This window comes from Dromaius novaehollandiae, chromosome 8 (assembly GCF_036370855.1).
Source record: "Dromaius novaehollandiae isolate bDroNov1 chromosome 8, bDroNov1.hap1, whole genome shotgun sequence".
NCBI lineage: Eukaryota > Metazoa > Chordata > Aves > Casuariiformes > Dromaiidae > Dromaius > Dromaius novaehollandiae.
In genome coordinates, this window is record NC_088105.1 from 40,000,546 (window position 1) to 40,015,406 (window position 14,861).

Genomic DNA, 14,861 nt, shown 5'->3' on the forward strand with positions numbered 1-14,861 from the left:
TGCCACCAACTGCCAGCGTTTCCACGCTTAACGCAGGTTTCCTAGTACAGGGTGGCAGCCACCCGTGGGCACCGGCAAGAGGATCTGCTGGAGAGGGTGACACCACCAGACATCAGTGGTTCCAGATCCCCGGCCTGCCCTGCTAAGGGCTCCATCGCAGAGGGAACCAAAGTCAAAGCTAAGCGGCGGTTGTGAGCTCGACTTGGAACCGATTAGTGTAAATGTCTTATAAAAAGCAGCTGAGCTGCATTTTTCAATTTTACATGTCGGCATTGAAAGCCCACTAAATAGCTGACTGCCTCTGCGCGTGTATGTTAAACAGATTGTGCGGTAGAAGGAAGGTACAAAATATACCTCGGCTCAAACATTAATAACATACTACTAATTTTTTCTGTCACTACCAAGCGGCTTGATGGGGAACAGCGTATTTCTGCTGGATATTCTGTGGGAATCACTTTTTTGGATCCAGGGAAGCGCTACAGATGCCTCTCACCATGCACAAATTCCTGCAAAATCACGTGCAACGCTTTTGCAGCTCGGCGCTTGCATACCGGATCTTTTTTGCTGCTTAACTTTCGGAGTTTCTTTCCCATCTTTTTCCCCTGTTTGTTTCCAGCTGTCTGTTCCCTTCATTTTCCTCCACCGTTTTCCAGCTGACGGATGCTGTAGGACCAGGTGAGCTGGAGGAAAGGCTGAGCAGACGCTGCCGGTCTTCGTGGAGGCACAGCCTGGAAGAAGCTGTGTACAAAGCCACATTTGCAGAACTGATACAAGCGACTTGTGAACGAACCCCACCGGGAATCAGAGGCAGAGAGGCTCATAAATCACCGCAGACCTGAGCCGGCTGGATCAAACGTATCTTGTCCGGCCGCGTGAGAGCCGCGTGTGCGGGGCAGGGTGCACAGCCAAGCCCGGGCGGCCGTGCAGCCCCACGGGCAGCGTGGCACTCGCCCCGCTCGGGGCACGGGCAGAGGTCTCCAGTGCGGATGCACCACGGCACTCAGGCACTGCTGGGAAACTGGGAATATTTAGCCCATAAGTTAAGAGTGTGTCTTAACTTAACCCACCAGAAGCAAGAGTGTTTCTTGGTGCTAGTTTTGTGGTCACTCCCGCTGGCTGCGTGGGTCGGTGATACATGGTACCAACGCTACCATGAAAGATCCTCCTGGAAGCTGCTGCTCTTCTGGGACCTAACTCCCTCAAAGCAGTAGCTAAAAGCACATGAATGGCCTTTGAGAACAGGTTTTCCTTATTTTGACTCCCTTCATTTCTTTCCCTTTCACTGATGATTTAGCATCATTTTAAATCTGCGTAGAGTCCTTGACTGATGGCCAAGCTCAGGTGTAGACACCAAAACCGGAGGGTTAGTATCCGTGGCAGGAGAAGGAGATGTGATAGGGAGCAGCTAAAACCTATGGGAACGTGCAGGCTAACTTTTAAGAGAAGTTCTTACCAGTAAGTGACTTTTCTCCCAGATACTTGAGGGGATTCGTGAAGGAGTGCTCCCAAGTGAGGTACTGGGAGCTTCATCACCTGGTGCCTTCGTATCTAGGCTGCTAAAGCAATGTGGAAGTGTATTGCACAGGGAAACTGGTGCTGTGGACCTGGTCCAAGTCTACTGAGTCAGCAGAAAGACTTCTCATGCTAAAGTGGATCAAACTATGACACATAGTTTAACATCGCTCATTTTTATACACTAAAAGCTCTGTGGATTTTCATTCTGATTTACTCCGTAGAAACTATTAAAAATGTAAAGAATGTTTTCATCAACATCTTTTAGCTTAAATACACTAGAAACATAACACAAATATTAAGTATACAGTTACTTCCCAGAGTCCCACTGCTTTTATTCCACATACAATCAAACGTGTGGGGCTTGAAGCAGTTTGAAAGGTTAAATTATGGCCGTGAGTTCAGCATTTTACAGCTCTAAGAAGCTGCCACGCTCCGCGGCCCCGTTCACACGAGGAGCCCGTCAGCACGCGTCGCCGAGAGCTGCGGGAGCTCCCCACCGGCAGCCCGGAGGAGGCCAGCAGAAGAGGGATGAACCGAAGAGGATCAAGACGAGAATTAATTGTGGTCTTTAAAACCAACATAACTTGTGTTTTTTCCTCTGGCATTGCAATACCCCTCCAAAACAGAGGCCAACTGTGACCAGCGGCAAAGCCAACGTCATCTCTTGCAGGCTGACAAATGGTCATGTAGGTTACCAAATAACCCGGGACCTCAGGACTGAACTTCTCCAATTGTTTTCACATGATGCAACTCTAAATCTCTCTTTTGAACAGTATTAAATTTCCTTTCATTCCCATAAACTTCAGAAAAAGTTGACTGCTCTCACATTTCAGCCTGTGACCCAGCTCACTTGCACTTTTCCCCTCTGCCAGTCTGGAGAGCTGAATAATGAAATTCAGACAACGGTGACCAAACGCTGCTCCGCAGAACTTTCCTGCCCCAAAACAGACGAATACACCCGGGCTCCAAACCTGCAGGGAACAAAACTTTCAAACCTTATGGAAATAAAAGAGTAAGCCGATGCAGTGACTTCATCTCCTTTATCAGATCAGAGCCATTTTCACTGGAATTGAAGTGGATTTTAGAAAAATTATAAATAGAGCACAAGAATTAAAAAAATCCCACTGAAGCCATTATTGAAATACTGCTTTATTTCCAAAAAAACACAACCGCGTGAGCGGAAGCTAAATTTCATAGACCTATAGAGACAAAAAACTTCATCCTCCTCGTAATTTAAGGAATTGTTGTTGCGGATATAGGTGTGCTTTTATAATAGCCAGGAAAACAACTATCTTAACTTCTGCGCTTGTGACTGTAACGGGGACAGGCCAACGCACTGTGTAGTCCGGCTCTGACAAACGGCTGTAGAAAATGACCACAGATCTGCTGCAGTTCGGCTGTTGCAGGGTCTGGGATTTGTCCCTTGAGGTGCTGAGCGCTCTCAGACCTCATCGACATCCGAACGCGTTAGTCCGCTCAGCATCTTGCCAGATGAGGCCCTGTATTTATATAACAAGAAATACCCACTGTGCTCCAGATCTGCTGCCGGAGTGAGTGGAATTGCATTCACTTAAGCCCATTGCAAATTCAGCCACTTGAGTCAAAATAAAAGGAGCCAAAATATATAAATCCAGCAGACAAAGTTTATGGGGGAACTAAAGCAAACATTCAACATCAAGATTTAGTGCAGCCAAGTTGTTGTAACTAAACGGGGTACCTTACATCATTTGTGTCCTAGGGGCATAGTCTCCATTTTAGTGGTGTGCTAAACTCACACTGATATGGATAAAAGTTTTACATGCCGAATGAGTGGAAAATACGAGATGTTAGATGGTACACTACAAGTCTATAAACCTGATACCTAAAACCTGCTATCACGGTTTTGCCAGCCCCCTGCTAACTTCCATGCAAATTCCACCAAGGGACCTTTCGTTCGGTTTGTCTCAATTCAAAGTCTTAAAGGCGAATTGAAATGCTGCTGGAATAAAAACCTGCTCAAACTGCCAGATCCCTAACAAATTCCCTGTGTAGACTCACAAGTAAATACATTGAAAAGGCAAATGCTCAGGCCTTCTTATTAACCTGTCAGCCCAGGAATGCTGGAATCTATTTTTCGCCTGCAAAATTTGTGACTTTCTTCTTCCTCTAGTGACTGAAGTATTTTACTGCTCTCCATTCCTGGCAACAAAGGTGATATTGTTTAAGAAGGTGGTGAAACCTCCCTCGTTCATGCTGATGACTGCAGCACCCCTTACCAATTAATTTATGGGGAGAACTGGGAGATGTAGAGCCGATGCCACTGCTCGTTCCTGGCAGAACCACTTACTACAAGTTGATCTGGGGCGGCCTGCAAAGTCATCTAACTCGTTGTAAAGGCATGAATTAAGATAGTTGAGCGTAACGTTAGCTGAGCTTTCCAAACTATCGCCTTAATCATCTCCCTGAATCGGATTTTGGAGGACTGGGCTGACTGATTCCTTGTACAAAAAGAAAACAAACTCTGTAAGAGAGACCTTGGCTCCTTTGAAGTTAACGAGGAGTTTCACCTGAAATTACCTGAGATATTTTGCAAAAGTGCAGACTGGTCATGCCTGAACGAAGCTGTAAATCCATTACCTTCTTTTCAAGACTCACTCCTGGGGATAATGAGCAAGTCAGAGATAAAACGCATGCAACTCCTTCCTCCCGAAAGATGCCTGCAAAGCCCAGTGTCTGAAATGGAAATAGCCAGTCCACGTGATCACCTGCGAGCATTGCTCTTACACGCTTCTCCCGTTGCCTGTCCTGCTCTGCACTGTGTCTGGTTGTTAAATTAATGCTTTGAAAGTGCCCGGCACAACGGGATACCAAATTTAATGAAATGCTGGGGCGCCAGCACACAATTACAAAAATAAAATAATAACAGCAACAGCAGCAATAAAGATAATGTGTAAAATGCGCACCGATATTTGCATATGTTATTAAGTAGTTGCTCGTGTTTGTGTCCCATTCTATCACCCTCAGTTTTTCAGAAGGGTAAAATTACATATTATGGAGGGATGTAATTCAAGGATATAAAGAACAGAGTCCTTCTGCTATATATATAAAATTCCAGTGTAATACATATATGAAAGGGAAAGAATTGTGGTCTATTTCAAGGCTTTTCCTTTTATCTTTTCCATAGTCTCCTGCCAATTTTCAAAGCACTCCCAGATCACTGGCTGAGCTAGATTGTCCGAACGAGATTACACTGAACCTCCTGACGCTCGCTTCTGCCGGTCCCTAGGGCTATAGCCTGTCCTCTGACCCCTGACCATGCTCTCCTCCAGCGTCCAGCCCTTCGCTTTCCTCTTAAGGCAAAGCAAAAATTTCGGTCGGAGAAGGAGACGGAGCTGCTCTACAGGCTGGCACAAACACCTGCTCAGTGGCCGAACCTGCTGGCTTCCAAATAGAAAGAGGTCCCCGGCGGGGGATGCGTCTCCCACTGCCTACGAACGTGCTCTGAGCCACCGCAGCGTCTCGCCCGCTGACCTGCCGATTCAGGCAGTGAAAGGTAGGTCAGAAACGTCCTGACAAGGACCAGTACTGGATCTAGCTCTTAACTAAAACCCTGCATCAAGTGCAATCCATTACCTCTCTGTCTTTCGGTATCTGTTCTTACCCCGGTTGAAAACACAAATCCTGAAAACAAAGTCTTAACTGCTTAAGAGTTGTCCGTGATGATGACCAAGTTTATCAACCATTTTCTCATGCAACATGAAAAAAATGGAAAGCTTTTGCTGCATGACCATATAAAGTAACAGGACTCACATGAACAGCATACACTCTTCATGTTGGCCAATGTATGCTTTTCTTAAACTGTCTGCAACGAGCTTTTACAAGGAAGCTAGCTTGCTGAAAAAAAAATCACATAGCAAGATATATGTTTTTCTTGCACATGCCTATTCTCTATACAGTGGTTGATTTTTTTTACATAATTCAGAAAATTGTCATTCATATCTCCTGTTCGTTTTAAAAAAAGATATTATTGTTTGCATTGCGCATGTTCCCAAAAGCTCAGGTAGAAAATGGAGGATGCCTCAAGTGAGACAATGTCTCCACATCCGTTAGACAGAAGTCCTGTCCCCAAAAACTGACAATGTAAGCAAAGATACATGTAAATCTCCAACCTTTAAAAAGTAATACCAATTGTCGTTTTCTGGATTATGTTGGCATTTAAAAATCATTGATGAAATCTCAGCTATACACATGGTCCTCCCATGGATTGCAGATGCTGTGAATCCAAGAATGCTGCTTTGCAGGAGCAGAATAAACATCCTAGCCTCATCTTGAAACTCCACTGTAGAAGCCTTAACATTTTGGTTTAATTGTATTTGAATTTCTAATGGGCAAAGAATGAGCGATATGGCCCCAGATGGTCAAAATGAAAAAAAAAATTGTTTAGACTAATAGGGATACTAGTGAGAGATGGAAAGAAAAATGAGGAGTCTTTTACAATGTGACATGATACTTAAGAAGACATTTTGTCAGTAACTACAAAAGTGTAATGTTTCTTTTTCAGTTTGCTGTACTTCTGACACTATTCTCTTACTACATCTTGCTTATCATCCTCTTGTTAGGTTTATTGTACTTACAAATCATTCCCAGACAGTCAGCTTCTTAGCTATCTTTTCATTAAAAACAACGAGAAAGAAGAAAAAAGTTATGTGTGTAATACATTTTCCCTGCGGGAACTAATTCCACAAAGATATTGACTACAAGCCTTGCGTTGTTTTAAAATATGTAGACATGCATCAAACCGGCGATTCGTCTCCCCCGAGTCACCTCTGAAGTCTTATCTGTGCATTACATCTCCGCGGTATCCTGCAGATCATGTAGGAGAAATTGTCTCTAATCCCTCCTCCCAAGCCAGTGTTTATTCTTACCTTGACTACTTTCTGCCATCCAGCAGTTAAAAATACTCTGTACTATTCACTTTGTAGTATTTAGGGTTATGTCCACTCTAGCGCTTTTGTTTAATATATTTCTCGTTCTTCCACTGTGGTATGACAGACTGCTGCACATTAAAGGAAAAGTAGGGAGAATAGTTGTATTGATTTCAAAATGTTGCAGATTAAGAGCAGATGTACTACGTATTCCCCAAATGTATGTTTTAACTTTCATTTACGTGCTGTGCTGAACAGTCTTCAAGCCCGGAAGTGATTTATATTTGCTAATTGCATGCGCTTTGGTAGATCTGCAGCTAAAAATAAGTGGCTTGTTTTTTAACTATAACTGATGTATCCTTTCACGCTGCATGTATCCAGCATTTAGAAGCTAGCTCAAGACTTTGCAAATCTGCAGTTAGTTTCCTGATCTGCCATAGACTTCTTTTGTATCCTCATGCACTCGCCGTGGGTTGTTCCTGGGCGCAGCTCAAAGGTGTCTGGACCTCACAGACATCTTGCCTCATTATACAAAAAACAGAGAGATTAAGAAACTATTTTATGTTACAGCTAAATGAGTTTAATGTCAGGTTGCCGCCAAAAGCAGCAGCTCCATCATTCCTGCCCCACCCTGGAATAAGGGTCCCAGTCGCCTGCGTTGGGTCTAACACTAGAGCAGCTGCGTGGAGGGTTGGCCCAGCTGGCTGATCTCAAAAAACATCTTTCTTTTTTTGTCAGAGGGTTCATTTTCCACTGGACCAGTCGGCTGAATGAACTTCTCACGATGAGATCAGCTTAGAGAGAACTTGCGATGTAACCCTCCAGAGGGCCAGGGCAGCCACAGCGAATCCAGACTAGTGCTGCCAAAATCCTGCCTCAGCTGTATGGCCTGACCTTCCCACTGTCATTAGCTCTAGTATTAATGCGACTAGATGGCCTTAATGGCCCTGGCCAACCTCACCTAGGGTCTCTACCCACACACCCTGCTCAGGGGCTCTGACTTCCTGGCTTGACCCAGACCTGTTGTGTCACCATGGACCTGCCTGGCGATTTCTGGGCTGTTTCTGACCTGGCTGCTGCCAATGGACCTGATCCTGACCTGCAGATTGACTTCCCGCCTTGATTTCAGACCTGCTTCATCACCACGAACTTGCCGGATGCCTGTTGGTTGAGCCTGGCCACCACCCCTCGGCCTGCCTTGCTGGGGTGCCCTGGGACGGGGCTCAGGCTGGTGAGGCCCTGGCCCTGCTGGCTGTGTCACTGTGCTTGGTTCCCTGTCCCTTAGGGAGCTGCTTGTCCTCATTGCTCCCTGTCAATAAGGTGGTAGGGACCTAAACTGGCAGAAACCTCTTCACTCTATGAAGGGAGAATTATCTGTCAGCCTATCTATCTCTTGAACCATCTCAGCTCCTTAGTGAGTCAGAAACAACGTGTGGGACTGAGAAGACCAGGTAGCTGCAGGGAAAGCCAACAATGTGGGTCATCCTTAATCTTGACTTGGATCAGCTCTGTCTGGTATGGAATGGTTTGGTTTCATGGTTAGTTTAAGCTGATCTAAGCTCATCCTGCTGCTGGAAGGGAAGGTCCTGTGTGGCCGTGCAATTGTGAGAGCTGACAGGAGGAAGGCAGTGGGACTGTGTGACTGGGAAAGGAAGCGTAGGGAGAGAGGTGGCAGCATGATTAGCTTAAGCCAGCGATGAAACTACATTCGAAGGCATCTCAGAGCATGGAGGTGAGAAGTCTTGCACCTTGAACAGAGGTTCATAGCTACAAAGTAAGGAATGCTTTAGAAATTCAATCCCTCCCTGCTGCAAACATGGGCACTCAGGCCTGGGCAGCGGGAAGTCCCTTCCACGCACGTTGAGTCCAGGTCCTACCCCAGCACTCAAAGTACTGAGCTAGGCTTACCTTTGTCATTTAATCCATTACGTATGCTTATTTTAGTGTTAGAGCTTTGCGAGGAAGTGGATAATCCATTGTCACTGTGCTCCTCAGTCTGAGGAGGAATGTGTGTGTTTGCATGGGTGAGGAGACGGTGGTATCAGGCCCCAATCTCCTTTCCTAGCACATAGCTAGATGCTTTTCTGGGTTTGTTTCTCCTCTTAAAACTAAGCTAAGTGTCTGACAAGAAATACCAGATTCATATAGCGGAAAAAGAAAGCATGGGGGAGGAGGAGATCTGATTTAGCAGGAAGTTAGGAGGAAATTCCTTTAATCTTGTCCTGGTTTTCACTCTGCTTATGAACTTTTTATTAAACCATTGACTTTTAAAATCCTAAACATAACCTAAAAACCCCAGGAATGAGACCATTCTCCTGAATAAAAGGTAGTTTTCACTGCCAGTAGCTTCAGTCAGTTTTGGCAGTGTCACTTGACTTCAGCAAAAGAGCACTATTCACTACTGAGTGTCTGACCACAGACACAGCTATGCTATAACATACAGCAAATTGGTACTTTGCGCTGGCAGAAGGGAAGGAACTCCAACCCTCGTGCCCACAAAGCTCAGCTTCCTATCACCAGCGAGAGGAAAAAAGCATGTTTGGGGGCTGGTTGCGGGCACCGTCATGTTCCGATGGGCTGACCGAGCCCTTCTAATGAGGCCACAAATGTGTAGAAAGTGTGGTCACGTGGACAGTCCCGCAGCCCAGCATGAGACGCGCCGGATAATGGGGGAAAGCAAAACACAGCAGGGCTAAAATGCTGCTCTCGGCGCTTACAGTCAGTAAGTGCTTACTCACTGATTACTAATTACTTACGCAGCAGTAGCTGCGCTTGACTCATTTTCAGCTAAGTTGACTTGTTTGTATAGAAGCTAAACAGGGAGAAAACTATGTTGAATATTGTTTTCGCTAAGGCAGAGAGGGTTGAAAATGATTCTTAAGGTGCGACTTGGACTGCTGAGAACTGATAGGAGAAGTAGGAAAGATCCAGTAAAGCTGAAATGATGCAAGGGGAAAACGAGAAGCTCTTAACCATCAACCCATGCATGAAAAAATAGCTGAGAAATCACTTTTCCACAGTGCTAATTATTGGTTTCTTTGTTTTGTTTCACTGCAAGTGCTCTTAGAAGAATGCATCGATAGAGGATGAATTTTAGGTTACGTGTAACCCATCAGGGTGCTCCCCGTAGCCTCAGCTGCTCCAGCCGCGCTTCGGCAGTGAACGGTGGCATTCCCAGTGACAGGAGGTGGCCAACATCTGCGTTGCACCCCTCCATCATGGCTCAGAAATGCACCAGTACCTCCCTGCCACTCTCGCCAACCTGATGTCTTGCTGCATCACCGATGAGCTGTCGAGGATCTTTTGATGCACAGCTGATATGTTCATGGTGGATCTGGGGTAGAGCAACACCTCGCGTGCACCCCAGTGATACCGCGAACGGCCTTGTGACACTGTGCTCCAGCATCGCTTTGCTGTAAGGTTTTTGAGACGCTCTTTTAAAAACATCAGCTGTCCGTAGAGAAGTCTAATGATGATTTCCGTCAGGTCGCAGTTCTGGGCGAGGGGGAAGTAACTGGGGGAGTTTAGCAGGTCTCAGTAAAGCAAAAAACCTTGGGGCAGCCAGAATAGATCTGACCGCGTTGCTGGGGGTCAGACGCAAGGTGCCCTGTACTTGCGGTTGTGCATCGGACACCTCCAGGAGGTGATTTCACCAGCTCGCTCTCCAGCTTTCATGGCATCCCTTGCTTTGTTGCTGGAGTTTGTCTTGGCGAAGTCTGCAGGTGACAGGGCAGGAAAATGATGGGTGTTCCTGCTCTCGTCCACAACGGGGAAAGATCAGAATGAGACCGGGGAAGATATAAATAGTGGCAGCAACTAACACAAGGCCTGGAAAAGCCTCCCCCCCACCACCCTGTGCAGTAATCACAGAGCAGGCATTCACTTTATGAGCTGCGGGTGCTTGGAGGGTGGAGAAGGGACGGCAAACCCAACGGGAGCTTCCCCAACCCCCAGGCGCTCGGGGCGGGGGAAGGCCCCAACGGGGGGCCGCGAGGAAGGCCGCCTCAGTTAGCTGCGTGGGCGCAGCACCTGCCCTCGGCGTGGCTAGGAGGGAGCGATGTGGTGGCCACCTGCGCAGGGGGGACGGTGGTTTGAGAGGGGGCCGGGCGCTGCGAGGGACAGCGGGCCGCGCGGGGCCGAGGGCTGAGAGGGGGCCGAGACTCGAGGGGCGCCAAGGCGGGACAAAATGGCGCCCGCCCCGGGGGGCGAGGGGAGGGCGAGCGCCCCCCTGAGGCGGCGGCGGCGGCGGCGGGCGGGGCCGGCAGGGGGCGCTGCGGGGCCGCGCGGCGCGGCGCGGTGCGGGCGGCGGGCGCGGGGGCGCCGCGGCCGGGGCTGGGCCGGTCTCTGAGTGGAGCTGGCGGAAAGTGACAAGCGAGGGGCTGAGGGAGGCAGAGGCGGCGGCCGCCCGCGCCCGGCGCTCGCTCCCCGCCCGGAGAGCGGCAGCGCGGCGCGGCGGCGGGCGGCGGCGGCGCGGCAGGAGGAGGAGGCGGAGGCGGCGGCGTGGAGCGGCGCGGGACGCCGGCGCTGCGCTGTGGATGTCGGAGTAGCGCGGCGGCGGCTCAGGAATGCAGCAGCCGCCCCGGCCGGGCGGCGGGGACGGGAGCCTCTTGCTGCTCCCGCTGCTCCTGCTGCTGCGCGCGGGGAGCCGCGCGGCGCTCGCCGAGGCCACGCAAGGTAGGGACGCGCCGCGCTGCCCCTCGCCCGCCGCGGCTTTGTGCCCGGCCGAGCGGGCGGCTCCCCCCGGCCGGGCCGCGGCCGCGCAGGGCGGCGCGGGGGCCCCGGGGCCGGCGCGAGGGCGGCGGCGGCGCCGTTAACGGCCGCGGCGCCGCTAACGGCCGTTAACGGCCGCGCCGAGGGGCTCGGCGGGGCGCCCTGCCGGGGGTCCCGTGTCGGTAACGCCAGCCGCCCTGCGCTCCCCCGGCTCGGCGGGGCACGTTTGGCCGCCTCGCTGCCCCTGCAGCCTTCCCGAAACTTTCCTTCCTTATTTTTTCCTTTTTAACCTTTAAAAGAAAGCCGCTCCGGTTTCGTTTTAACGACCGCTATCTGCATTTCGCCATCTCTGTTTTATTAAGGGTTTTGCTTTCAGCTTTTTGCAGTGTCTTGCGTTTAAAACATGCGTGAAGGGACCCCGATAGAGTTAAATGAAAAAAGAACCCGTCTGTGTTCAGGGCAAGCTGGTAAGAAGCGAGCAGTGATTTTGGGATGCCCGCGTGAGGTTTTGGTGAGAGGGGGATGTTCCCAAACTCGGTCTCCTGGAAGGTGCTTTGTGGTGGGCACCCAAGCCACAAGTCACTTCTGAAAAGTCTTGGTTGATAATATAATATTAATAATAAATATTCAGTGTTTAAACAAGAAAGAAGTGAACGCTAAAGAGACGGGAACCTGATGCGCTTGGGTATTTAGAGGTGCAGAACTGGGAGAGCTGCGGTCGTGAAGCCCCTCAGCTAAATTGCGGACACTGTGGGGTAATTGCCATTAAAAGGTGGGTTGTGGTGAACAGACACAGCGCGGTCGTCGTGCGGTGGTGTCTGCGTTTCTGCCTGTGCGTCCGCCTGTCCCTCGCGGCGCCTGTCCCTTCGCTGGAGGCGGTGTTGGGTGGCGGAGCCGTTCCAGCGCGCTCCAGGTGTCGCGGGGGCTGCGCGGGGCACGCGAGTGGCGCCCGTTCGATCGCCGGGTGATGTCCTGCTTTGGGACAGGAGTTCTCCGTGCCGTCTCAATGGGAAAAAACGTTCAAAGTTTGGCTTACGTTGCCTCCAGGGAACTCTGCATATGTTTAATAACAAAATAGGTGTACTTCAGAAAGGCAGCCCACCCCCAACATGAAGGATGTAGGAGATGTCGAAGATGTGGCTGGAATAAAGTTACTCAACCTCTTCCGATTTGCAGTTTGAATTCAAAATTTGGAGGTTATAGTGTGGAGTTGTGTGGGTTTCTAAGACCTGGGGAAAAAGAACAAACATGAAGCGATGGAAATGGTGGATCCAAAATTGGCCATTTTCATTTAGTGTAAATTCTGCTAGAAAGTATCTTTCACTATATGACTTTACCTTTGTGTCTGAGCATATTGCTTTTAATACACGCTTTCCACACTGAGAGATCTTCTATATCATAACTAATATCTGTAGCAAAAAGTTACAATGTTGGCTCACGGACAGAGCAAGTGTTGTGTCTTTTAATGTTAGAAGACATCTATCATGTGTTACAAGCACATACTACATTTCTTTTCCCCATGCATGTTAAAGCTCTCGATTTTGTAGAAGGATTGGGCAACCTCAACGTCTAAAACTTTTTAATTTAAAAAATTGTAGTGTAAAGTGTTTTGCAAATTTCTTTAAGGAAATTGCAGTGGCTGGGTGAACAGATTTTGCTCCATCAGAAAACCAGCCAGCCAAACAGAACCCTTCAATCCCTCATGTTTTTCAGAAAGATCAAGTATGGGCAGTTAAATACGTAGCAGATGCTTTTTTGGGGGCATGTCAAACAAGGGCTGCAATGCAAATCCATCTCCAGTAGGAACCTAGCTTCCTGCTCCCAGGAAAGATCCAGTGCTGATTATCTGGGAGTCCAAGACCTGTCTAACACAATGAAAGCTTTAAACAATACTTCAGCCTGTTAGTGTCCAGAAGGATCGGAGCCTCCTCCTGCTACGCTTGTTCCAAACATCTGGGAAGACGTGATTCCTACTCAGCAGTCCCAGTTTGACACTCTGGTCCGGTAAACATGTGCAGATGTGCACAAGTGTCCTCGTGTGAGTAGACCTAGGCAGTTCAGTGGGACGAGCCCCGTGGATCTGTGTGTAGGCCAGCAACCTGAACAACTATTTTCACACCTCTTTTAGGGGGATTATTACCAAATAGTCCGTTTAGTTGAGATATTGTCATGTGAACAAAACTCCTTTGCCGTGTTACCTTCAAAAGCTCTTTTTCACTCTTTCCTTTTTCTTTTTTTTTTTCCCCATTGCTCCTCCAGCCTTTTTGGCAATGACCTTCCCTTGCAGGGAGCAAAACAAAGAAAAAACACTTTTTCTTTTGTGCATTCATGCCGCCTCTAGTGCCTCTTCTCCCCACGGGCTGGTCCGGTAGCGTTCCGAAGAAAGCCGCAAAGTTGACGCGAGCGCAGGCGACAGGAGCTCTCTGTGCTGGATGTTTTCCCGTTCTTCGCCGTGTCTCAGATGATTATTGATATTACCGCAGCTTTGTTATTGCTCCGTATCAGGTAACTGCATGAGGACTCACAGCGGAAGATGCTTGCATACTATGATAATGTTTTAAAAGCATATAGCAAAAACATAGCTCTCTAGATGATGTTTTAGATTATGAGGAGTACTGTTGATTTTCTTGGAAGCTGCCTCCAGTGGGACAGAGTTCCTCGCTTCCGCGTAGGCTGCGAATACCCCGGGGGCTGTTGCGTCCGCGGGTCAGCAGGCCGCTCTCCCGTTCGGCGTTTACAAACAAGCAGAAAGCTCGCGCTGCCGTACGCCTGTAAAAGGATGAAAGTAGAGTTCCCTGTTTCGCGGACTCTGGCTGTAATCTCTCGTTTGTTCCCCAAAGTTGCGTGAAGCATGAGCAAATTCTTCTCAGGACACGGTGTGTTTGTGGCTGTAATTAACGGCTGCCGTTGTGTTGATTGCATGAGCCCAAGCTTTCTGTTCAGTTAAAGTGTTGCCCACGCGATCTACCCACTGGAGCGTTTTAAAGCTTGTGTATGGATTTTAAATACAAATACCCAGATCTAGAGAGGAAAAAAAGCGCTTCCCTGAGGTGTGACACTGGATACCACTCTTTGGAAGCACGTGTAGAAACGCAGCCGTCTTCTGAGACTCCGAAAAGCACCTCGGAGCTGGAAATGCTTTAGAAGGTCCCTAACTAAATGCAGCTGCTTCCCACATAGCGATTGTCCTGCAAGCCGGAAATATCTAGAAAGCTAATACAAAATAAAGAGAGTAAACCTCTTCCCCCAAGCCCTGGAAAAAACCTCTGCTGTGTAGTCCCAGGGAGCTCAGTTGCAAGCTGTATGTTTAGACAGTTGTAGGTATTTTTTAAAACTTTAAGTCTGTATCTTTAGAAAAAGTGTTTAGCAATGTGATAGATTGTGGGCTGCGGTTATTTTGTGCTGCAAAGAAATGTGTATCATCTACTTCTTCAGTGAGATGCTCTGATCTTGCTATAAATACCTGCGTAAAGCAGCCCAGGGACACGTGCTGGTCCGGCGTCGGTGCCTCCGGCCTTGGCAGAGCCAGAGCATCTTGCGCCCAGCTGCCCATGGCTAGAGGTGGGACAGCAATCGTGCAGCTTGGGCTTTTACAGCGATTCCTGGCTACTGAATCACTTAAATGAGCAGTAAATGAAATTGTTTTATGATTAAGGTGCTATCTTTGATTCAAGTTTCTGCTTAAAGAGAGTTAGCAAATCGTGGCGGATTGCTTATAACGTTCCCTTGCGT

At 48.6% G+C, this 14,861-nt stretch overlaps 1 protein-coding gene across 2 annotated transcripts in view; it reads left to right on the plus strand.

The window, feature by feature from the left end:
* The first annotated feature begins 4,982 nt into the window (after positions 1-4,982).
* The window catches only part of ROR1 (receptor tyrosine kinase like orphan receptor 1), a 149,076-nt gene continuing 139,197 nt past the window's right edge, over positions 4,983-14,861 (plus strand). Inside the window, exon 1 of one of the 2 annotated variants that reach the window (XM_064516312.1) lies at positions 4,983-5,047. Coding sequence is in view for 1 of the 2 variants with exons in the window: in XM_064516311.1 (XP_064372381.1) it covers positions 10,985-11,093 (109 nt within the window). In the remaining variant the exon portion in view is untranslated. Of the gene's footprint in view, positions 5,048-10,698; positions 11,094-14,861 lie in introns of those variants that run through there. The other variant, XM_064516311.1, reaches the window with a different exon arrangement.